Source organism: Falco biarmicus, chromosome 17 (genome assembly GCF_023638135.1).
Source record: "Falco biarmicus isolate bFalBia1 chromosome 17, bFalBia1.pri, whole genome shotgun sequence".
Taxonomy (NCBI): domain Eukaryota; kingdom Metazoa; phylum Chordata; class Aves; order Falconiformes; family Falconidae; genus Falco; species Falco biarmicus.
The window spans coordinates 3276151-3299409 of record NC_079304.1 but is presented as its reverse complement, the minus strand read 5'-3'; the positions used below and the strand labels follow the sequence as shown (position 1 = coordinate 3299409).

The 23259-nt window shown below is 63.1% G+C and overlaps 1 protein-coding gene across 4 annotated transcripts; it reads right to left on the bottom strand.

The window, feature by feature from the left end:
- Positions 1–5737: 5737 nt before the first annotated feature.
- STAT3 (signal transducer and activator of transcription 3) lies at positions 5738–23259 on the bottom strand. 4 transcript variants are annotated; one of them, XM_056362421.1, is made up of 24 exons: positions 23153–23259; positions 15834–15980; positions 15091–15235; positions 14832–14930; positions 14309–14404; positions 14143–14224; positions 13620–13714; positions 13278–13429; positions 12709–12867; positions 12491–12583; positions 11672–11731; positions 11371–11400; positions 11133–11226; positions 11003–11050; positions 10713–10796; positions 10519–10617; positions 10225–10360; positions 9951–10003; positions 9767–9861; positions 9308–9447; positions 8714–8929; positions 8386–8428; positions 7941–8053; positions 5738–7840 (listed from the first exon to the last, which is right to left on the bottom strand). In XM_056362421.1, the coding sequence occupies exons 2-24, from the start codon at positions 15959–15961 to the stop codon at positions 7785–7787; spliced, it is 2316 nt and encodes a 771-aa protein (XP_056218396.1). In that variant the 5' UTR covers positions 15962–15980; positions 23153–23259; the 3' UTR covers positions 5738–7784. The 4 variants fall into 4 exon arrangements, with proteins under 4 accessions (XP_056218396.1, XP_056218394.1, XP_056218393.1 ...); XM_056362419.1 differs by lacking the exon at positions 23153–23259 and adding an exon at positions 20091–20528 and having other exon boundaries at positions 8717–8929; XM_056362418.1 differs by lacking the exon at positions 23153–23259 and adding an exon at positions 20091–20525.

The following is a 23259-nucleotide window of genomic DNA, read 5'->3' as shown; positions in this document are numbered from 1 at the left end:
AGCAGAGCTGATGTGCCAGGATGGAGGGAGGGCAAAGGGATGCAGAGGGATGCAGAGGGAGGCAGAGGGGCAGAGGGAGGCAGAGGGGCAGAGGGATGCAGAGGGATGCAGAGGGGCAGAGGGATGCAGAGGGAGGCAGGGGGAGGCCGAGGGAGGCAGAGGGGCAGAGGGAGGCAGAGGGGCAGAGGGATGCAGAGGGGCAGAGGGATGCAGAGGGATGCAGAGGGGCAGAGGGAGGCAGAGGGAGGCAGGGGGAGGCCGAGGGAGGCCGAGGGAGGCAGGGGGAGGCAGAGGGAGGCAGAGGGGCAGAGGGAGGCAGAGGGAGGCAGAGGGGCAGAGGGAGGCAGAGGGAGGCAGAGGGGCAGAGGAGGCAGAGGGATGCAGAGGGGCAGAGGGAGGCAGAGGGAGGCAGGGGGAGGCAGGGGGGAGGCAGAGGGAGGCAGAGGGAGGCAGAGGGAGGCAGAGGGAGGCAGGGGGAGGCAGAGGGAGGCAGAGGGAGGCAGAGGGAGGCAGAGGGAGGCAGAGGGAGGCAGAGGGGCAGAGGGAGGCAGAGGGAGGCAGAGGGAGGCAGAGGGAGGCAGAGGGAGGCAGAGGGGCAGAGGGAGGCAGAGGGATGCAGAGGGGCAGAGGGAGGCAGAGGGAGGCAGAGGGAGGCAGAGGGAGGCAGAGGGGCAGAGGGAGGCAGAGGGATGCAGAGGGGCAGAGGGAGGCAGAGGGAGGCAGGGGGAGGCAGGGGGAGGCAGAGGGAGGCAGAGGGAGGCAGAGGGGCAGAGGGAGGCAGAGGGAGGCAGAGGGAGGCAGAGGGATGCAGAGGGGCAGAGGGAGGCAGAGGGATGCAGAGGGGCAGAGGGAGGCAGGGGGAGGCCGAGGGAGGCAGGGGGTGGCAGAGGGAGGCAGAGGGAGGCAGAGGGAGGCAGAGAGGGAGGCAGAGGGAGGCAGAGGGGGGCAGAGGGGCAGAGGGAGGCAGAGGGATGCAGAGGGGCAGAGGGAGGCAGAGGGAGGCAGAGGGATGCAGAGGGATGCAGAGGGATGCAGAGGGAGGCAGAGGGAGGCAGAGGGGCAGAGGGAGGCAGAGGGAGGCAGGGGGAGGCAGGGGGAGGCAGGGGGAGGCAGAGGGAGGCAGAGGGAGGCAGAGGGGCAGAGGGAGGCAGAGGGAGGCAGAGGAGGCAGAGGGAGGCAGAGGGAGGCAGAGGGGCAGAGGGAGGCAGAGGGATGCAGAGGGGCAGAGGGAGGCAGAGGGAGGCAGAGGGAGGCAGAGGGAGGCAGAGGGGCAGAGGGAGGCAGAGGGATGCAGAGGGGCAGAGGGAGGCAGAGGGAGGCAGGGGGAGGCAGGGGGAGGCAGAGGGAGGCAGAGGGAGGCAGAGGGCAGAGGAGGCAGAGGGAGGCAGAGGGAGGCAGAGGGATGCAGAGGGGCAGAGGGAGGCAGAGGGATGCAGAGGGGCAGAGGGAGGCAGGGGGAGGCCGAGGGGAGGCAGGGGGTGGCAGAGGAGGCAGAGGGAGGCAGAGGGAGGCAGAGGGAGGCAGAGGGAGGCAGAGGGGGGCAGAGGGGCAGAGGGAGGCAGAGGGATGCAGAGGGGCAGAGGGAGGCAGAGGGAGGCAGAGGGATGCAGAGGGATGCAGAGGGATGCAGAGGGAGGCAGAGGGAGGCAGAGGGGCAGAGGGAGGCAGAGGGAGGCAGGGGGAGGCAGGGGGAGGCAGGGGGAGGCAGAGGGAGGCAGAGGGAGGCAGAGGGGCAGAGGGAGGCAGAGGGAGGCAGGGGGAGGCAGGGGGAGGCAGGGGGAGGCAGAGGGGCAGAGGGAGGCAGAGGGGCAGAGGGAGGCAGGGGGAGGCCGAGGGAGGCAGGGGGTGGCAGAGGGAGGCAGAGGGAGGCAGAGGGAGGCAGAGGGAGGCAGAGGGAGGCAGAGGGGGGCAGAGGGGCAGAGGGAGGCAGAGGGATGCAGAGGGGCAGAGGGAGGCAGAGGGAGGCAGAGGGATGCAGAGGGAGGCAGAGGGATGCAGAGGGGCAGAGGGAGGCAGAGGGAGGCAGAGGGAGGCAGAGGGCTCCTGCCCCTGCAAATGGTGGCGTGGTGCTAATTCCCAGGCCTTGTGCTGATGGACAGTGAGGAAACCACACCATGGAGGGAAAATAGGGGAAATAACGCATCTGAGGAGCTCCCCACCCCCCCACCCCCCCCACCCCCCCACCCCCCCCCCGCAGAGGGCTGGCGGCTCAGAGCATGCAGGGCTCAGAACCTGATTTTGGTTGAAGCCCACCAGTCTCCTGAGCAGCTGAGCCTGGAAGCAGCATTAGTCCATGGGGACGGCCAGGAGCTGCGCTGGGGCGGGGTGAGGCCTTGGTGTTGGTGCTGGCACAGCCAAATGCCACGCTCTGAGCCAGGTTGGGACGTGTGCAGGAAAACAGGCAGGTCGTGTCCCTCCAGCAATGGCAGCCGGCGGCAGGGCTGGCAGATGGTGGCACTTGGGGACCGCACTGTGCTGGAGGTCTGGGTCTGACCTCTGCCACACCTGGCAGTGGGTGCCACCGCTGAGACCTTGCTTGGCTCAACTCTGCTGCGTATTAAAGTTTGAGTGATGCAATATTTGACTGTTGTCTTACCAGCGTTGGGAGGCAGGGATGGCATTTGGCTTGGGCAGGGATGGCTTGTGCTCTGCAGCTCCGCTCAAAGCTGCCCTCGCTGAGGGCGTGATGAAGAGGAGGCTTAGATGGGTACTTGGAGCAGAGCATCCCACCACTTGCTCCCTGTTCCACCGTGATGGCAGCACACGACTGGACAGAGGAAGGATGGAGGAGGCTGCAGCACACGTCTGCCCTGGCAAACCAGCAGGTACAAGCAGCATTTCATCACTGCAGCCAGCCCTACCCAAGCTCTGCTGGGCTCAGCCTCAGTCAGGGCCAGGGCAGGGACCGACCCCTTGTGCTGCTGGGGGCCTTTGTGCCACCCGTGCACTCACCGTCGCGCGGCACCAGCATCCAGCGCAGCTGTGGGCAAATATTGCTGCCTACTCATGGCACTTGGGTATGCACTGCCCTGCTGCCTGCCCTGCTGCCTGCCCTGCTGCCTGCCCCGCTGCCTGCCACCCACGTGCCCGGGAGCAGCCGGGGCTGCTCCGGCTGCGTTCCCAGCTGCTGAGGACACGCTTCTGCCTGTGCAATCTGAGCCCGTGGTGGTTTGGAACCGTGAACAACAATGCCATGGGCTGGGTGGGAGCAGCCGCACTGCCGAGCTCGGGGGGCTCGAGGCACACACTGCCCCACGGGAGGGTGAGGGGAGCAGGGGGCTGGGACCTGCCAGGGCGGCTGCCCAGGGGCTGTGCCTGGTGAGGGGGATGCTTGTGGTTTCCCTGCCACGTTGGAGCCCCCAGGGTTATTGCAAACAGCAGTGAGGGAGGGGGGTGCTCAGCCCTGCGCAGCCCCATGCTGTCCCCCTTGATGCCTCCTTGCACCCCCGAGCCGGGCAGCCCTGGCCATTGCCACGGTCCCACCAATGGGCACTGCTCCGGGGCACGACACCAGGTCCCCGCAGAGCATCTTGGTGCCGAGGGGTGTTCAGAGCCGTGTCCTGCAGGAAGACCCTGTGCAGCATCCAGCAGGACAGCGAAGGAGACCCTCTGGCAGGTCCCCACACATGAGGCAGCCAAGCCCCAGGGGTCTCTGCCTCCCCCGCCCACCCCCCCTCACAGCACTGCTGGTCCAGTTCCTTGGCCCTGGAGACTGAGGCTGTAATCCCAGCTGTGCCACAGCCTTCCTAATCCCCATCTGTGGGTTTATCCCCAAAGAAGCATCAATATTGCACAGGCTGGACTTGCCTGGGGCCAGCGGGACCCCGGGGCTTGGCCAGCTGCAGCTGGGGCCCCACAAGAGCTGCCAGCTCGCCCGTGCTGACAGCCGCCTGCCCTGCACTCCCTGGCAGGTGGCTGCCCATCCCTATGGGGCCACCCCATCCCCGTCACGCAAGCGTCTGCATCCCAAGCAGCTTATCTGCATTTGGAAACCCCTAATCCGTTTGCACGTTTGGCTCAGACGCTGTCCCCGCTGCGCTGCCAGAGCGGGGGGCCACGGCCCTGGGGAAGGCACAAAGCCACCCCCGTGACCTCCTTTCGGAGCCACAAACGACCCCAATTCCCCCAGCGCCTGGGTCCTGCTGCAGCACCCAGCACAGGGAGAAAGCGGGGAAGCCCAGCCCTACCCAAACCGCAGCCCCCCAGGGATGGCCCGGGCAGCAGGAGGGGGGACAGGGACCCTCCGGAGCCACAGGGGTCCAGCCAGCCCAAGGGACCTTCCCCAGGCGCTTTCCTCCTGCCGCAAATCAGGTCACGGCACTTGCCAAGGGGCTGCCAACTGGAGCGTTCACACACAACAGCAACCCCTGAGATCGGATCAGTGGCCAATTAACCCCGTTACTCAAGGGCCAGGCCCTCTGGCTAATGCCAGGGAGCAGGGCAAGCTCCAACAGGGATGCAGCAGGGCGTGTGGGTGCAGGGAGATAAGGCCCCCCCTTATCTGCAGGAGCTGGAGACAGGACGCTGCGTTCCTGACGGCAAACGGTTGTGGCAACCCCAGGGTTTGCATATCGGTAACGTTCCGGGGTTTTCCACCCCATGCTGCAGCTGGAACTGCCAGGGAGGTAGGGGGTGGGGGTGTCCCCCCGGGGCTGGGCTGCATTCCCGTGTGAGCTGCATCCCCCCTGCAGCACCCTGCGCTGTGCTGGAAGAGGGGGTGCGTGCTCCCGTGCGGCTGCTGCAGGGGCAGGAGTGGGTTTGCTGGCTCCATGCAGAGCCCTGGGTTGGTTTGACAGGGAAATGGAGGGTGATCCTGGTGGGGGAGTCGGTTCCCATAGCCCGGACAGCATTTAGCTCAAAGCCACGCAGGGTGCTCCAGGCCACCGGGAGGGTGCGGGAGGCTTCAGGGGCATCTCCAGCTCAGCCGGTTCCGCAGGAGCGATGAGGGATTTATTGAGCATGACCTGCATGAAAAATCCCCGCTAATCCTGCTCGGACACAGCAATAATCTCTCCCTCTTGGCCTCAGCAGAACCCAAACCCTGCAAGGATCCTGCTGCTCCGCGGCTTTGCCCAGGGTGGCAGGTGGCAAGTGCAGGGGCCCTGGGGGACATGCTGCTGCTCCACGGGCAGCACCTCCCCGGCACTGGCCACCCCCAGCCCCCACCCCCTGACCCACTGCCCTCAGCCCCCACCCCCTGACCCACTGCCCTCAGCCCCCAGTCTGGGGGGCCCAGCACATCCCTACAAGAGGGGTAAGCAGACCCACGTTGCAGGCCTGGGGCCAGGTCCCCAAGGTGGCCACCCTGTCACCCAACCCAGGGACGCCGCCCTGAGGGCAGAGGCAGTGGGGAACGTTACCTCCACCCACTGCCCCCCCCGGGGCAGAGGCACCCACAGGTGCCCCCCTGGGCAGGGAGCAGCATGGGCAATGCCCCGGCCTCCCACGCTGGCACTGGAGTTTCCTCGACGCAAGCGGAGGAGCCCCAGCTGTGGGCTGTGGCGGGGCGATACGCCCCCCACCATCGCCCCGCGCCGGGCCCTGCAGGGCCCCGATAAGGCGGCCGGGGCAGCCAGCCCACGGGTGCTGGGCAGGTGCCGGCAGCACCAGGGGGGGCTGCTGGGCGCCCCCACCAAACCGCAGCTCTGCCGGCGGTGGCTGACGGAGACCCCAGTTCCCGAAGCGGGGTCAGGCAGGTGCCGCACGCAGGGAGCCGAACTCACCCCCCCGGAGCGCGTCGCTTCAGAGCCTTTTTATTTCAGAGAAGGTTAAAGCCTGTAGATACAGCAATAAAATATACAAAAAAATAAAGTTTTTTACAGTATTGAATGCTGCCCAGGGCTACAGTGACTGCAGCTGGAGGAGCACAGGGGCCCTCATCCCCTCCCAGCACCTCCCCAGTCCAAAGGGCATCGCTGTCCCCAGGGCCAGCCCCCCACCCCCACAGCCCTCGCCCCCTGGGGGTCCTACCCCCTGCCCCCTGCCTGCAGGCTGCGATGCTGGCAGCGCAGCCCACAGCTGGGGGGCTGCGGGGACACCCCACGGCACTGGCAGCACACCCCACAGCTGGGGGGCTGCGGGGACACCCCAGGGTCTTTACTGGGCAGAAAAGCCAGAGCCCTGCGAGGGGTCCACACCGCACCCCAGCAGCGTTGCTGGTACACACGACTGAGGGTTTCTCTCCACCCAGGGCCAAATCAAGACACATCAGACACCTGTAAAGCCCAGGGCTGGTGCCCACCAAGGTGTTTCTCCGCTGATGTCACCCACAGCCTCAGCACCGACAGCTCCTGCAGCCCCGCACCTGGTCCTGGCCGAGCACAGCACAGCCCCCTTGTGCCACCCCCCCCCCCCACCTCCCGGAGCAGTTGCAGCCCCCTTACCACACGATGCTTGGGGGGCAGCAGCTCTCCTGCTGCCTCTCCCTCCCCTTCCCTGCTCACTGGGTGTCTGCACGCCCGCTGCACGGAGGGGGCAGAAGGGCTCCCCCCGTTTTGGTAAATAGAGAACCACAACCACCAGCCAGAACCACTTCCACCTTTCCTCAACCCCCCCCGCAGCAAGGAAACCTGCCCTTTGCACCCCCCGCATCTCCATCCAGCACTGGCCAACAACAGATTCCTCTATGTCCATCCTGCTCCTTTCAACTCGTGCCACCTCCTGCCTTAACTGTGACAGCCAACCTCCAACAAAAACGCCACACGAAGCCCCCTGAGAAGCTGCAAAGCCCCTTCCTGGGAGCTCACACGCCATAGCAGAGAGACGAGGGCCAGGCCAGGCCACCCACTGCAGGTCACGCTGGATCCAGTTGCCTCCCCATCCTCCCCTCGGGGTGCCACGGGTCCGACTGCCCAGCGAGGGAAGCGTGGCACCAGCCCGGCCACGGGGCGAGCCGCCGGTGGGGCGGCCTCTGGTTATAGCCAGGTCCCAGAAGAGACCCAAGAGCCACGCGCTGGTGTCGGCGGGACGTGTCACTGCCCTGCCCCAGGGCATCTTTGCACCGAAGCGAAACCCCTCACCCCAGCAGGAGCCCCGGGGCCAGCCAGATCCCTGTGCCCGCAGCGGGAAGCCGGTGGCAAGCCCAGGTGGCCACCGAAACTCCCTGCTCCCAGCGAAGCCCAGGCTGAGCCCATCAGGAGCGCTGCCCTCCCTGCTCCCAGCAAAGCCCAGGCTGAGCCCATCAGGAGCGTTGCCCTCCCTGGGCTCAGCCACCTTGCAGCTCCGAGGCGTGCGCTGCTCCTCCTGGCCAAAAGCGGAGCCCAAGGTGTCGGGAGGAGAGCCCCCTGCCCTCCGCCAGCACTGGGAGGGCGGCTGGGGCAGTGCAAGGCAGACCCCCGCCCCTGCAAAACGCATCAGGTCCACGCTGGGGGCAAATCCGGGGGTGTAAGATCGTCACAGGCTTTTGGACTCTTGGCAGTCAGGAAAGCAGCTTTCAACAGCAGGCAGCGCGCCCGGGGCTGCAGGAGCGTCTGTAAAAACTGAGGCTGCGGTCGGAGGCTAATAGGCACTTGAATGAGCAAAACAATAATAAAAAAAAACTGTTACGGAAGGAAATAGAAAAAGATTCATCCCCCCCCCTCCCCCTGAAGAGACGAACGGCACCACCCTGGAGAGGGGGGGGTGTTCATTTGGGTCAAACAAGGAACAGTGGCAAGGCCCCCGGCCCCCAGCTCCATCTGAGGAAAGGTCCAGAGCGACCGTGACCGAGCCAGGTGAGAGCGGGGGGGCTCTTCGGAGGCGGGGAGCCCGAGCCCTGGCTGGACCCCGCGAGCGCTGGCAGCACCTCACATGGGTGAAGACGCACACTCCGGGGTCAGCTCCATGTCGAAGGTCAGCGACTCTGCAGGGAGACGTGGCCAGAGGTTACAGGGTCCGTGGGTGGCTATGGCCAGGACCCCCCCACCCCCCCTCCCCGGGGTACCGCGACCCACCGGACTCACCGAACTGCCCCCCCGCGTTGGCCTCTGCTCCCTCGCTGTTGTTGCCGAACTGCATGAGCGAGTCCAGGGTGCGCGGGGACATGGGCAGGTCGATGGTGTTGCTGAAGGAGGTGCTGTCCCAGGGAGGAAGGGAAAAGCACAGAAACCTGCGGCGTCAGGGCTTGGCCCCAGCTCTCCGACACCCCCTCTCCCCCCGCGACAGGCCCCAGGGCATGGCACAGCTGGTCCCAAGAGCTCTCCGGAGGAAAGGGGCCCCAGGAGGGGAGGAAGAGGCTGCGGTCAGGGCAGCAAGCTGGAGCTTGGCTCAGCCCCGGCCGTCCCCCCAGCCCCGGCTGCGAGCCTCACGGTGCCCAGGCAGAGCCTAGGCAGTGGTGGGAAGGAGACACCCACCCCCCCCCAAGCGATGCCCCCCTAGTGCTCACAGATGCCCCCCAGGAACACTCACGGGGTGACGCAGATGAATTTGGTCTTCAGATACGGAGCAGCACCTGCAGAAGAGCGAGAAGCCTCGTCACCAGCTGCCGGAGGGGGAACCCTGCTCTGCTCCCACTCCGGAGCGTCAACCTGCGCACAGCCCCTGCCACCCCACGGGGACCCTGCCACCCCACGGGGACCCTGCCACCCCACGGGGACCCTGCCCCCAGTCCCCCACGGGGACCCTGCCACCCAGGGACCAGCACAACGCCCTGGCTGGTGACAGCTCTTCCAGCAGTGCTGTCCCTGGAGCCTCCCACTGACGCAGGAGCCGCGCTGGAGCGTAGAAAGTCAACGACTACCTGAGTCAGTAGCTTCAGAGTGCTCCTGGCTCTCAGAGCGGCAGTACTTCCCAAACGCCTCCTCCTTGGGGATGTCTGGGTACAGGTACACCAGGGGGGACACCAGGATGTTGGTGGCATCCATGATTTTGTAGCCCATGATGATCTCCGCAAACGACATGTTGTTCAGCTGCTGCTTGGTGTAAGGCTCCACAGACTGGATCTGGGTCTTCCCTGTACAAGGAGACTTCTGACACAGGGCAGGACACTTGTGCCCCCCCCGGGAAGAGGCAGGGCCTTCCTCAAACACCCCAGGGACAAGATCAGCAGGCTGGGGCCGTGCTCAGCACCCAGCAGACCACGGGGCAGGATGGGGACCTGCCAGGTGGTTTCAGTGCTGTGGAAAACTGCCCATGGGCAGCACGGGGGCAGGGACACCCAGGAGGCAGAGACAAGCAAAGGGCACCCAGGCTCTAAGAGTTAACCCAGGCAGAGGGCTTGTCAGGGCAAGGACAAACAAGTGTCTCGGGGGGTTCCAAGCCCCCTTTGTAGCCAGGAACACTGGCCGAGCAAAGCACCGTACCCAGGGCGGTGAGGGCAAGAGCAACATACCACTGATGTCCTTCTCCACCCATGTGAAGGTGATGCCGCCTTCCTTGCTGCTCTCGCTGAACCGCAGCAGGAAGGTTCCCGGGGGCTTGGTGCTCAGGATGGCTCGTTCCCGCTCCTTGCTGATGAACCCCATGATGTACCTGGGCAGCAGGAGGCGAGGAGAGCAAGGGCGGGTCAGGACACCGGGGCAGCAGGATGTCAACACCGCCAGCTCTCTGCACAGCAGCAGGCCAGCGGCAGGACCTGGCCTGGCCACCAGTAAAACCACTGACATTTTAAGGATTCCCCAGTGGGTTTTCACTCTGGACCAGCCAACAGGGCCTGGACAGAAAAAGCATCCCAGAAGAGCCCACCTGCACCTGGAGAAGGCACCCCACCCCACCCGGACAGGACTTGTGGGACCCCTCCCAAGGCCCAGCCCGCCCAAGGGTCTCCGGACCGACGCTGGCAGAGGCTCACCCTTCGTTCCACAGCGCCAGGATGTACTTTTTCACCAAGTCAATGATGTTGTCCAGCCAGACCCAGAAAGAGAAGCCTTTGCCAGCCATGTTCTCCTGAGGAAGAGAGCAGAAAGGCTGTGAGCAAGGCCTGGAGAAAGGGAACAGCCAAGGGAAGGGGCTCAGGGGAAGGGAGGGAGTTATACCTTGCAGAACTTGGCCCAGGTGATCTGACAGCCAGAGTAATTCACACCTGGCCCTGGCAGAGAACAGGAACATCAACATTTAGATAGAGCTGTCCTTCCAAAGATACCATTTCCAGGGAGCAGCCCCTGGTTTGTATCATTTGGGAGAAAGCCAAGCAGGTGAAAGCTATGGCTCCTCTCCCAGACATCACCATCTTGCTCCTGTGTTGCATTTACAGAGGGGGAGCCACCCCGAGGGACAGCAGGGACGGGCAGGACACCCACACCGACTTACCTAGAAGTTTTTCTGCCAACGTCGTCAGCTGCTCGATGCTGAGGCCGCGCTTTGTGGTGGAGGAGAACTGCCAGCTCAGCACCTCTGCCACCTGGTCCCAGGTCCCGATGGGGGGCTTGGTGAAGAAGTTCACATTCTGCACAAAGGAAAACAGCCCTGAGCAGGACACGGGACAGAAGCAGGGCCAGGTCCTGCCCCAGCCCCATTCCTAGGCCGCCTCTCCCTGCTGGGACACTCTGGTCCCCAAACCTGCGCTGCTGCTCTGCCAGCTGCCACCACAGCGCTGGGCCCTACCTTGGGGTTGTTGGTCAGCATGTTGTACCACAGGATGGATGCCCAGGCATTGGGCATCTGGCAGATGTTGGAGATGACCACCACAGGCAGCGAGTGGGTCTGCAAAGACAGGGTGTGAGCACAGGCTCAGACATCTCCCAGGGCTCCTCCGCACCCAGGCCCATGGCAGGGACAGGCAGTGACCCACGGCTCACCTCCAGGTCGATCTTCAGACCCTGGTGATACACCTCTGTCTCAAAGGTGATGAGGTGCAGCTCCTCGGTGACGATCAGCGAGGCCTAGGGTGGAAGAGGACACAATAAGCACACAGCAGGCGCCTGCCCTTGGCCCGACACGTGGCCATTGGGCCCAGCACTGCTGCTCAGGTCTGGGTGGAGGTGCCTGCAGACACCCCCGCTTGGGGCAGGGCTCCTGCTTCCCCTCACAGCTCAGCTGTGAGACAGGGAGCAGAGCTGCCAGCAAAGGGACCCCCCCCAGCACTTACATCGCAGTTGGCTCTGCCTCCATTACCACACCGCTGCTCCCGCAGGGTCTGCGGGGAGAGGGAACAGGCTGAAGCGACACAGTGACAGCACTGGCCTTACAGGAGCAGCCCGAGAGCTCGTGGTACCTACCAGGTGCTTGAACTCTGCTGAGAGGCTGCCGTTGTTCGACTCCTCCATGTTCATGACTTTGGTGTTTGTCCCCAGGATGTTAAACTTCCGCGACCTCGAAAGAAGAAAGGCAGAGCATGGCTGGCAGGGCTCTCCCCGAGTGAACGTACAGTAGGATGTTTGCCAGGGTTAAAAGCAGAAGCAAGAAAAAAAAAACCCAAACAACCCAAAAAACAACACAAACCAACATTGCACCTACCCCCGAAGTGCTGCAACATCCCCGGAGTCCCTAGGAAAGGAGAGAAACACCCGGTCACGGCCATGGCCTTCCCAACCTGATGCAGACAAGCTGGTGTGCAGGGCTGGCGGCATCGTAAGTCCCACAAGCTCCCCAGGCTGCCCCCCACATGGGAATGAATCCTTGGGACCCAGCGCCACCCTGCACCCCCTCTTCTACTGGGGGTCACGCCAGTAAATGGAGCCTGACCCAATGGCAGCAGGAACGAGTCCCTCTCCAGTAAACCCGCCCAGCACCACCACGATCAGAGCATGGGACTCACTTGTCAATGCAGACTTTAATTTTCAGCTGATAGTTCAGCTCTGGAAACTTGACCAACAACCTGCAAAGAGTCAGCAGACGCAGAGCGTGAGCATCCAGCTCGTGCTAACAACTCCGGTTGAACACAGCATCTGGCACAGGCTGCAGGACAGCAGTGCTGCGTGCATCCCCCAGCAGGCAGCTCCACGGTTCACACCACGGAGTTCACAGGGGCATTACCCAGCTCCTCCGGCATCCCTGAGCCCACCTGTGACATATCAGCCGTGACACCTGTCCCCAGAACCAGGGAAGGTGCTGATGCTCCCCCGAGCACCCCGAGGAGGGCTTGTTTTGGCTGCTGACTGCCCACACAGGGCAGACATCTGCTCTGAACAAACGCCCTCCACAGTGTTCTGTGGCCAGATGCTGCCACATGCCAAGGGGGCAACAGGGACACAGCCAGGAGATGGTGAAGAAGGTCCAGGCAGAGCCCTGTGTCAGGGAGGCTCTCTCTGCAGAAGCTGGCAGGGAACATGGGCCAGCTGAGAGGCAGCCAGGGACGTGCTGACACTTCCTGCCGCCCACCGGCATTTACCAGAACCCCGGCTGCCTCCAGGAACGCAGCCCAGCCCCCACCAGCAGCCTCCATCCCTGCACTGAGTCACACAGGCAGCACTGCAGCAGGACCAGCCTTCTGGGATGCGCTCCCTCCCAGCACCAGCGCTCCCCAGGCAAGCCGAGGCTGCATCTGCACCAGCATCTCCCAAGGAGAGCGATCCTGCTTCATTTTCCCCTTTCCCTCGCCTGCAGCGCAGCAGGATAGCGGGGGCCAGGCACCCACCTGACTTTGGTGGTGAACTGCACCCCAGTTTTGATGACCAGGGGCCGGTCGGGGTGCATGGGCATGCAGGGCTGCCTCTCCACGACAAAAGCACTGTGGGGGGAAAGGCACAAGAGCCACAGTCAAACCTCAGACCCCCCGCCCAGCACACTCCCTGCCCACCCCTCCATCCCCTGTGACCAGGGGACTGCCCACAGCTCGCCCCCAGCCCTCAGCACCTTTTCATCAGGTTCCTGAAGAGCTCCACAATCCGCTCCTCCAGCATGGGCCGGTGTTGGACAATTGGGTCACCCTTGTAAGACACTTTTTGCTGCAGTTCTTCCAACTTCTTGATCTGCTGCCGCGTTTGTAGCTGTGATTCGGCAAGAGAGGTTATCCTAGGGGAGCAGGAAGAACCAGCGTCAGCTCTGGCCGCCAAGCCCTGCACGGTCCCAGCCCGCAGAGCCTTCCTCTCCCCTCACTTGTGCAACAGAGGATGCTCTCCATACCAAACCAGCAGAAAACAGAACACGTCTATGGCTCCCAGCCCAGTTTTTTCTAAGCCATGCATCACAAAAGAAACCTGCACATGCCCAAATTCTGCAGAGACACACCAGGAACTTCTCACAGCAGCCCTGAAGTCCCACAGGCCTGTGGCTAACCATCCCAGCACTATGGGTTCTGTTTATGCGTGCTGGCATCAGAAGCCATTTTGCAAGGATGCTTCCAGAAGCAAAGAGCTCATTTCCACGGAGGTGTCCGACTACCACCTCTCTAGGGACTGATGCAACCCCCAGCCAGCTCTCACCAGTTCTCAAGCCGGTCTAAACAGATATTCGGTGGGCCGCCAATGCAGGCGATCTGCTGCCGCCTCTTCCAGTCTGCCAATTCCTCATCTGCCAGCATCTTCTGCACATACTCCATGGCTGACAGCAGCCCGGCCAGCTCGCTCACAATACCCTGTCAAAAAGGAAAGCAGAACACCCTCTGACTCCCTTCGAGATCTGCAAGTTTTACGTTCACAGACAAGGAAGAAGTGGCCCAGGGCTACGTTTCTAGCGCTGCTCTCAGTTCCGACCACACAGGAACACCAAACTCACACCCCAGAAAAAGGGCACCGCTGCACCCCAGGGCCAGCTCCACCACATACCCTTCGCATTTGGTCCAGCGCCGTGAGCATCTGTTCCAGCTGCTGCATTTTCTGCCGGGTCACGGACTGATTGTTTCCATTCAGATCCTGCATGTCTGTGCAGAAAGGTAGGAAAGCTTCAGCCACACACATGGACTCCTCCTGCCCTTCCAAGCCTCGCACAAACAAAAAATTTCCACCACAAAGGAGCCGGCACCCCAGGATCCCTTCAATAGTTAGGGAGCAATCTCACACAGCCTCTAAGCACCTTGCTGCTGGCTTTCCTGCACACAGGGCAGCCCTATCACCTCCACAAGCCATTTCTTTGTTCCCAGGCAGAGGAGCTCTGGTTCTACTCCCCTGGAGGCAACGTGAGCGGCAGAAACAGAGGACGAGGTTTCTCCAATTGCCATGCAAATGCCCTGAGCCTAGGCCACCCTTCTGGCTCGGAGAGGAGGCACCGGGAGGGCTGGAACATGCCCTCCAGCAAGTTTCCTTGCAGGAACACACTTTGTTTTGCCAGATGCTAATGAGCTTCCATTACCTCCTTGGCTTTTCAAAGTCTTGTAGTTAAAATCAAAGTCATCCTGGAGATTCTCCACCACTTTCATCTTCTGCTCCAGATCCTGCAAGGCAAGAGATGTGGATTTATTCGAAGCACTAAATCACCACGGTGAGGAAAGGAGAAGGTGCCTAGGCAGCACACATACCTGCACCCTCTTCCTCACATCCTGCAGATGCTGCTCCAGCATCTGCTGCTTTTCGGTCACTACCGCCGCCGTGGGATGTGTTGCCTGTCCCCCTTGCTGCAGAGGGGACAAGGAGGGCATTAGAACATGACCCAGGGATGCTCCCCTCCCAGCCCGAGGTCTTGCAGGAAGGGTCTTCATCCCCACACAGGAGCCAGGGCAGCTGGCTGCTTGCTCGCAGCGTCAGCTCCAGGGGTGCACAGCAAGGCGCACGGAGCGGGGCACAGCCCACGCAAGGGGCAAGAGGAGAGAGGGATGCACGAAGCTAATAGCGACCCCAGGCAGAGCGCGCCCAGGCCGCAGCGCGGAGAGCAGAAGCTATCAGCCACTGCAGCTGGACCATCCCTCAGCACAAAGCAGCTTTTGTTGCTGAAGGAAGCAAGTGGGGAGCTTCAGACTGCAGCTGCCCTTCACTGCCCAGGACCCGCACAGCACCACCGGGTGGGCAGTGGGACAGCGGCCCCAGGACACCCAAGCCACTGACCTGGGCTGCTGCAGCAGCCGTCTGGAGGAGCCGGGACTCTTCCCACAGGCAGCGGGCCACGATGCGGGCTATTTCCATCGGCTTCTCCAAGTATCTGCTCTGTAAAAGGTTCAAACCCCCAAGGTCAGCAGGTACAACGTAACTCCTGGGATCCCCCCACCCCTTAGGGCTGTGGGTCCTGAGCTGTGCCAAGAACCTGTTGGCCTTCCACAGGCTCCCCCCATGCCTCCCCCTGACAAACCAGCACTTCCCACCTCACCTGCAGGAACTGCTTGATGCGCCGCAGGTTGTGCTGGTACAAGACGTTGGACTCCTGCAGGAAGCGGCTGTACTGCTGGTCGATCTCCCCTAGCAGGTTGTGGAACACCAGCGTGGCATGCGACTCCTTGCTGGCAGCGTACGCCCTGTGCGAGGGAGGGCAGAGTCGTGGGTGCCCGGCACAGGGGAAGGGGCAAGGCAGCGCGGCTCTGCTCACACCCGCCATCCCCTGCGCCATTTAACACCCCAGCCATCTTCCTAATCTGCACCAGAGAAAGAGCCAGAGCAGCCCTGACTCGTTTCATGCCAATAAACCGAACCCTCAGACCGTGCCCACGAGGGCAGGGTGACAGAGAGGTTTGGGATCCAGGCTTAGAGCCTGGCCTTAAGCCAGGCAGACAGCGCATGCAAGTGCCTCACCAGTCCCAAGCGCTCTCTGAACTGGATCCAAGAATCGGTGCTCTGTGTCAACTTAGTTTTCAATAGAGGTCAACGTAAGTCAGCCCTGGATGGGGACACCTCCGCTTCGGAGCTTCCCCCTCTTCTGGGCCAGGGTCTGACACCGTGCGCACAGAGTCCCGCTCCCCTTGGCGCCACATGAGCCTCGGGGAGGAAGACCGGTCCTGCCGCATCAAGACCCCAGGGAAAGCGGCAGAGCTCCTCCAGACCACCTTGGAGCCTGCTGCCAGCCCAGGGTGGGTGTCCTGAGCAAAGTCCCCACATCAGCGTTTTGCAAGGTCTTACCAGTCCTGGCTCTCAATCCACGGGGCCAGGAACTGCCGGAGCTCCATGGGAAAGCTGTCGCTGTAGAGCTGGTGGAGCTGCTCCAGGTACCGCGTGTCGAGCTGCTGCAGCTGGTTCCACTGCGCCATCCTGGCCACCTCCGGAGACCTGGTGGGATGGGGACATGTGCTGCTCGGAGCTGGCACCCGGGAGCTCCGGGCTCCCTCCTGCCAGCCGCTCGGCACGACGCAGCCGTGAGCACTGCTCTCCTTTGGGGGGGCTGGAACCAGACACACCAGGGCTCGGGGCACATGGCTCCAGAGGGCTGATGTGGGCACCGGCCGGGCAGTGCCCATCCCTCCAAGGGCAGCACGGGGCCAGGCGGCTGCTGGGTGCGCAGCTCCAAGCCCACGACACTGCACAGCCCCAGCGCACACAGAGGGATGAGCCCGTGTCCCCGCAGAGCCGACCACACATCTAGGAGCTCGCTCCTGTTCAGCGAAACCCACCCTGAAGTGGTGGCCACGGGACCAGCTCAAGGAGCCTTGGAACTGGCACTGGTTTGTGCCTCCAGGCTGCGCTCCGGCAAGGCAAGAGCAACTGCCAGCACCGGCACCCACGGGTGGGCCTGGGTCAAGGGAAGGTGGAACCACAGACCGAAAGTGCATCACTCGTGCAGGAATAATGGCACGTACGCCTGGGGGAGGGTGGGGAAGGAGCCAGAGGGCTGCAAGAAGAGCCCTTTTCACCCCACTGACATCTGTGCCCCGGTGCCCCTGGCAGCGCAGGATGCGGCCACGCAGCCTCATCTGCCTGCAAGGGTGAGTGGCAAAGCAGCCAGAGCACCAAAACAGGGGGCCCAGCAGCATCGCTCCATCCCGAGAACTCAACTCAAAATCCAGCCAAAGGCGAGGGCAGAGGGCAGCTTCAGCCCCAGCCCAGCTCCCCCCGGCTGCCCGGGCGAGCCACCCGAGGAGAGCGGCAGCAGAAAGGCTGCGCTCCAGCCGCCCCGGCTGCAAAGCTGAATAAAGCCCAGATTCTGACTCATTCTCTTTTCACCACGTCATGAAATTAATCCAAAACATCTGAGATGAGAAGAGCAGAGCTCACGCTGGCACTGGCAGCCGGTGACCATTATTCGCAGCAGACTGCAGGAGCGCAGCAGGCAAGCCCTGCCTGCCGAGCTCAGCCCCATCCTCTCCCACCCCGGCGGAGGCTCTCGCAGCCCACAGACCCCGGGGGCTCAGCAGGGGCACAAGCCCGCAGGGCTGGAGGTGCAGTCCCAAGCAGGTCGGGCCAGATGCAGCCGCTCTTACAAACCCAGATGGGTAGGAAGCCTCGATGCACGCTGCTCCTCACGCCGCAGGGTCAGATCAGAGTTGAAAGTCGGGTTGCAGGCAGCTCCCAACACCATCCAACCCCTCGGGCTTGCGCCGAGCTGCACAGGAGCTCCCCAAGCACAGGGAACGCAGCTCTGGGCTTGCCTTGAGCTGAGCTTCTCTCCACCTGGCCTCAGCCTGGTGAGCACCGAGCATCCCCGCGTGGCAGCACGCTTCCCAAGCGCCTGCCTTCAGCAAAGCTTTCTCCTAGAGAGAGGCATCATTTCCCAGAGCTTTCCTACCTCCTTTCCGGGGGGAGAGGGAGAGGCCTTGGGCATGTAGGTCACTAGTGACAGGTACAAGGCTTTAATGTGGTGCCAATATCTTCCAGGCACCCTCCGGCCAGACAGTGCACATGCCTGCCTCTGCTCCGGGAGGCTGGGAAGGAGCTGCAGAGCTTACAGTAAGTGCAGAAGGCGGAGACTGCCAGGAAACAACAGAAACAAGGAAGGGGCAACTTCTGAGTTAGCAAGTTGTGTATCGATGGAAATCAAAGCAACGCTAACGAGGGGACAGCAAGCTGTGCTCAGCAAGCGGAGGCACAGAGCTCTGCTTGACAGCGGCAGAAAGCCACTGCCCTGCAGAAAGCAGTTTGCTTTTCCCCAAAGGTCACTGCAGCAAGTGACGTGCCAGCTGGGCTTTGGGGATGGCCAGGCAGCCGGCACAGCAGCAGCCAGCACAGCCGGTGCTGCAGGAGCAGGCGAGGGGGCTGGCACCAGCCACAAGTGCCAGGCTGGCCCTGGGCTCCGATGAGGGCACCGCACTCCACCCCGCAGCAGGAGCCTGCTGCAGCTTCTGCAGGAGCAAACCACCGAGGCAGAGCAGCCCCGAGGAGCCAGTGCGAAGGAAATCACAGCGAATGCGTCAGGAGGTGCAAAGGTCTGGGAACAGGAGGGGTGCCGGGAAGCACAGAGCAGCGGCCGGCAAGCAGAGCTTTGCTCAGCAAGGAGGCAGATGGGGGGAAGGCTGTGCCACCCCTCAAAATGGGATTTACTCCCCTCCAGCAGACCAGACTGCTCTGCCCTGCACCCCAGGCCAGGCTGGAAGCAGGTGAAAACAAGATGACCAGACCCCAGCCCACAGCCAGAGCAGCTGCTCCACGCAGGAGCCAGGCAGGCTTTCATTAGGCAAGACAGAAATTTATAAAACCTTAACAGCAACTAAGACTTCCCCGGACACACAGCAGCATCAGGAGCTTTGACCTTTGCCTAGGAGCTGGGTGCTTGTGCAGATTTCCAGCAGCACAAAAGGGGCCCACAGGCACCCTGCAGCTGCCCCCCTGCCCCAGCCCCCCATGCCCAGCACAGAGAGCTGGGTTTCACTAGCAGTTTCTCCGAGATGCGCCCATGGATCAGATCCCCGACGCTTCCAGCACCGCTGTATGTCATGCTCTTCTGAACTCTGCTGCACGCAACTCTTTTCCCCATTTCTGGGGGAAAAAAAACCATTCCTGGATGCTTTTTGTACAAGGAGAGAGGGGGAACATCCTGCTGTGGACTGAGACACCAGGGAGAAGACAGACACTGGTACTTGACATGGAGTTAAAAGAGGTTTTTAGAACTTCAGAATATTGAATAGCCCCAAAACCAGGAGCGACATGGGCAGGACGCTAACTTTGAACTATAACCCTCTGGTGCAATCCTCAGGGAAGGCCACGTGAGCCAAGCCTGCTTTCAATGGAGGAGTAAGTGAAAGGGAAGGGGCAGACACAGACCCGTGCAAGAGCCTGTGAGGAACAGGCACTCCTTCAGCCTCGGAATAAGACCTGGCTTGATGCGACAGGGCCCTTGCGACCCTGTAACTTTTGCTTTCTGCAACTGCAGGCCAAGAAAGGCTGGGCCCTCAGCCACGGTTCAGGGCTGCGTACTGGGCACCACAGAGCCCCCGTTTCACAGTGGGTTCAGCTCTCTGCTGGCTGTTGGTCCTGTACGGTGCTCGCAGCCCTTTTAACTTGGCCCTGGGGGTGACTACTGCAGCATGAACCACATGGTGCTGCTTCTGGGAGGGGAAAAAAAACACAACAAATACACGGGCCAGGCAAGAGCTGAAAACCTACAAGTCACCCGAGTGCTCTGTGTGGCCGGTGAGCTCAGCAATCTCATTTCCTATTGCACCACCGCGGCAGCACCCCCACGCACGGAGGGGGCTGCACCAGCCTGTCCAGGAACAGCTGCTGCCCCAGCCCATCTCCTCCCAGAGCAGCATCCCCAGCCCTGAGCCCAGGACCTGTGCTGCTGGGGCATCACCCTCCCACAGGAGCCGCTTCCCAGGCGGCCACTGGTGCCGAGCAGCTCATGGATGGACGAAGCTGCGGTAGCTGAACCAGACACCACTTCCCTGGATCAAGATCCAAACAGATCTTCCAGAAGAAAGACACAATCTGAATATTTCAGTACCAAAGCCCCAATCTGCAGAGCATCAAAAGGCCAAAAGCAAAGCCCCCAGGCTGCCATGCAGCATTTGGACGGGAATCGGCCACTTCTCGATGCCACAAATAGCTGCAGGACAAGCCACCATGGCAGCCCAGGCTCCTGCTCAAGCGCAAGATCCTCCCCGCTGCAGCGCATGCTCCGCAGCTGCAGGAAGCCGGCGCCCTGCCAGGGCCCCAGCACCACACGCCGTCGTACCTATCCCTGAAAAACAGAACTAACATGCAGCGGAACACGAGCTGCTCTGCCGCTTCCCACCGCGGGCATCTCCTCGCAAGACGAGAGGGCGAGGAAGTCACTGCAGCCCGCGTGCACAAGCGCGGAAGAACCAAGGCAGGCTCGCCCCGCACGGGAGCGGAGCAGCAGCCAGCAGGGACGGTCACTGCCTGCTAGCTGTGCCTGCAGCCAGCCCAGGGAGGACACAGTCTGTGCTCGCCATTCCCAGGGGCTCTGCTGCACCCACTTCTCACCTCGAGGGATCTCTCAGCAGAAGCAGCAGATCACACCATGTTTTTATGGCCCCCAGCTCAATCGGAGCCGAAGCTGGCAAAGGCTCCACATGCTGCCGCAAGAGCAGCGGGCTGGGAAGAGCCTCGAGACGTGCTTTCCTAGAAGAGCAGAGCCAGCTCTGCGGCAGTGGGTGACAGGAGGGGACCCCCCCCGGGGAGGGGGCCCTGCAGTGGAGGCTTCCCAGCCCATGTCGAGCCAGGGGAGGATGTGGGAAGGCAGGACCGGCTGGAAGCAGGAAGCGGTCAGGAAGGAGCTGAAAGTCTCCTCTCCCTCCAGAAAGGCTGAGAGGACACAGCACGGAGCTCCAGCTCCTCCCAGCATCAACAGGAGGCAGCCAGAAGCACGGACTGTCCCAAAGGGGAAGGGTCCCTGCCATGCTCCTTACTGTTGCAGTCACCAGCGTTAGGGAAACTCTGACCTCAGCTCCGAAACCCTGTGCAGGAGCCTCTCCCCAGCCAGCCCCACCGCTGGGAAGCCTCCCTTGTCTGGGTTTCAAGATCTGAGGGTTGAACCTTTCCGATTCCGCTGGGCTTGCCCGTCTCTGCGGTTAGCCTCTCCTCCTGTCTCTGGAACGGAGCCAGGGAGCAACCAACACGGCCAGGGCCAAGCACAGCATGATGCAAGCCCACAGGGTAAACACGCTGTCCACAGCTCGGAGCAAAGCTGCTAAAAGTAGCTCAAGAGCTAAAGTTCATCTTTCTTTAGCTCCCCTGCAAGGGCAGAGCACAAGAGCCAGGCCTGAGCTGTGTGGTGCCACCGGCAGCTGGGGACAGCTCTGCACACTCCCAACAGCCTTATTCAGATCAAGGCTGCTGCCCTGGAAGCAATCCCGCCGCTGCCTTCCATCCGCCTTCTCATTCCGGGGAGCACCCCTCACTTGCACCCCCAAAACAAGCAACGACCCCCGGGGCACAGCATACAGGGGGAGTCACTTGGGACTGTGGCACTGCTCGTCCCCTGCAGTGCCACAAGCAGGACAAAGCTCGGTTACGGATAGCACTGCATGGGTCACGTTCACAGAGTTATCACCGTCGGGAGCATCACAGACTCATGACAGATGCCATCAGCACCGCCTCAGAGGCTTTCCAACAAGGAGTGACACCAGGCCCTCGCTTCCACACAACCATCATCAGGCTGACAAAAAACTGCTCTTCTACAACAAAGCAGCTAATTGCTCCAGGCAAACACAAGAGCAAGTTTTGAAAAGGCTATTAGAACTTGGCTGTGTTCCTCTGGAGCGTTTTCAAAGCCAGCCCCGGAGGTGGAAAAACACGCAGCGACACAGAGGTTTGCGAAAGCAGCGTGACAGCACAGGGCAGAGGGAGGCTCCGGGCGACCTCGTAGCCACAGTGCCGAGTTGCCCGATCGACCCACACACCACAGCTGGCTGTTCCTCGTGGCAGCTCAGGAGGTCTCCAGAGTCCATCCCAGCATGTAACTCCTGTTACAGGAGCTGCGAGGGATGCCATCACCACCCCTGTCCCTGGGCAGAGGATGCCCAGCCGCACACTCCTCCTGCCCTCTGCCACCACCGCCCGCAGCTCTGACAGATCCCCAGGAAGCAGCAGAAGAGGCTCCACTGGGGAGCGACGGCGACAGCGATCACCTTCAGGGTGGAAACGGAGTCAACTACCCCGACATGCACACACAGGCAGGGCCGGTTTCCCCACAGATGCAGAAGGGACCTTCTCCAGAGCAGGCCCAGGGCAGCCCACCCTCCTCCCCCCACCCCACCAGCCCTCCAGCTGTGCCCCTGCAATGGGCGCACACAGGGGGGGGCACAGGCAGCCTGTGGAACAAGCCTCACACACAGCGTTGTGCCGAGCGGTGGGAAGCCGAGGGGCAGAGGGGAGGTGGGCAGAGCTGCCAGCCCCCACAGAGCACTCGAGCAGCTCGGGCACACGGCTCGCATTCCCCCCGTGATGCGGAGCCTAACAGGTCTGCTCCGCACCTCGGCCACGCTGCAGCGCACCCACCGCCTGTAGGACGGCTTCAGACTGAAGCCTGCTCCAGGCAGGCAGCCCCAGGCGAGCGGTTCTGTTCGGGGGGGGGGGGCCGGTAAAGCTGCAGCCTGGAGCTCCCAGCTCTGTTGGAGACATCAGCCAGGTCTTCAAGCCTCAGTCCACCCAGGTGCCGGACCTCCAGCTAGGCTTTCTGTCTTGGTTACACATCATTTCGTCAGCACAAACACCTCACGGCTGCGACCGGCTGTATCAGCCTCTGCCCCAAACCCCGTCCCACAGCACACGGGCCCGACAGCCGCTCACCATCCCAGCCTCACCGCAACCGGACCGGGCAGCAGCTCCTCCAGCCCCGCCAGCCTGGATGCGTTCCCCTCTCTGAGAAGCCCACTCGGGCTGGGGGTGGTGGGTTGTCAGCCCGCTTCACCGGCGGGCCCAGCCCCCGGACCCCGCAGGCAGGGACGGTGATGCCAGCACCGCAGTGGGTCGAAGCCTTGTCGGCTCCGGGGAGCTGCCCCTGCCGGGCCAGGGCCTGCTGGGCGCCGCGGGAAGGGCAGAAATCCCGTCTGCTGTAAGACCAGAGGATTAGGTTAATTACTGCCTCCGTAATTAGGGCTCCCCGGGAGCACAGGGTGCTGCCCTCACCTGCTCCCGCCGGCGGCAGGGCCAGGCCGCGGTGGGAGCTGCCGCCTCCCAACGAAAGGGAACCCGCGGGCCCCGACAGTAGAGCCGGGCCCCGAACCGGAGGCGGGGGGGGGGGGGGGGGGGTCCGGGAAAGACTCCCCCGCCGCGACTGCGCCCCCCGCCCCCGCACACAGCTGGCAGGCCGCAGGCGCTGCGGGAGCAGCCGTGCCCTCCGTCCCCCGCTCAGCCCCACCGCGCTGCGAGGCCTCGGCCCCGCGGCAGCGCCCAGCCCCGGGGCGGGGACGGGGACACCGGGCCCGCGCTCCCCGGTGCCAACCGGCCCGCGGGGCCCAGCGCCATCGGGCCCGGTGCCATCTGGCCCGGCGGCCCTGGCCGAGCCCCCCGGGGCCGGGCGCCCGCCCCCCATCCGCGCTCACCGGCGGTCCCGGACGGGGCGGGGCAGCGGCTCCCGGTACCGGCGACGATCGCGTCCGGACCCTGCCCGAATGACGAGAAACCTGCTGCCCGCCCGGCCCCGCCCCTT

Bases quoted from the DNA above. Each gene is read 5' to 3' on its own strand.
- STAT3 (XM_056362418.1), bottom strand. From the start codon at position 20,506: ATGGCAGGGACCCTTCCCCTTTGGGACAGTCCGTGCTTCTGGCTGCCT. The intron at 14,931-15,090 runs GTGAGGTGGGAA...AACCTTTTACAG, and splicing joins GCATCAAGCAGTTCCTGCAG to AGCAGATACTTGGAGAAGCC. The intron at 7,841-7,940 runs GTGAGTCCGGTG...GTCTCCCTGCAG, and splicing joins CAACGCGGGGGGGCAGTTCG to AGTCGCTGACCTTCGACATG.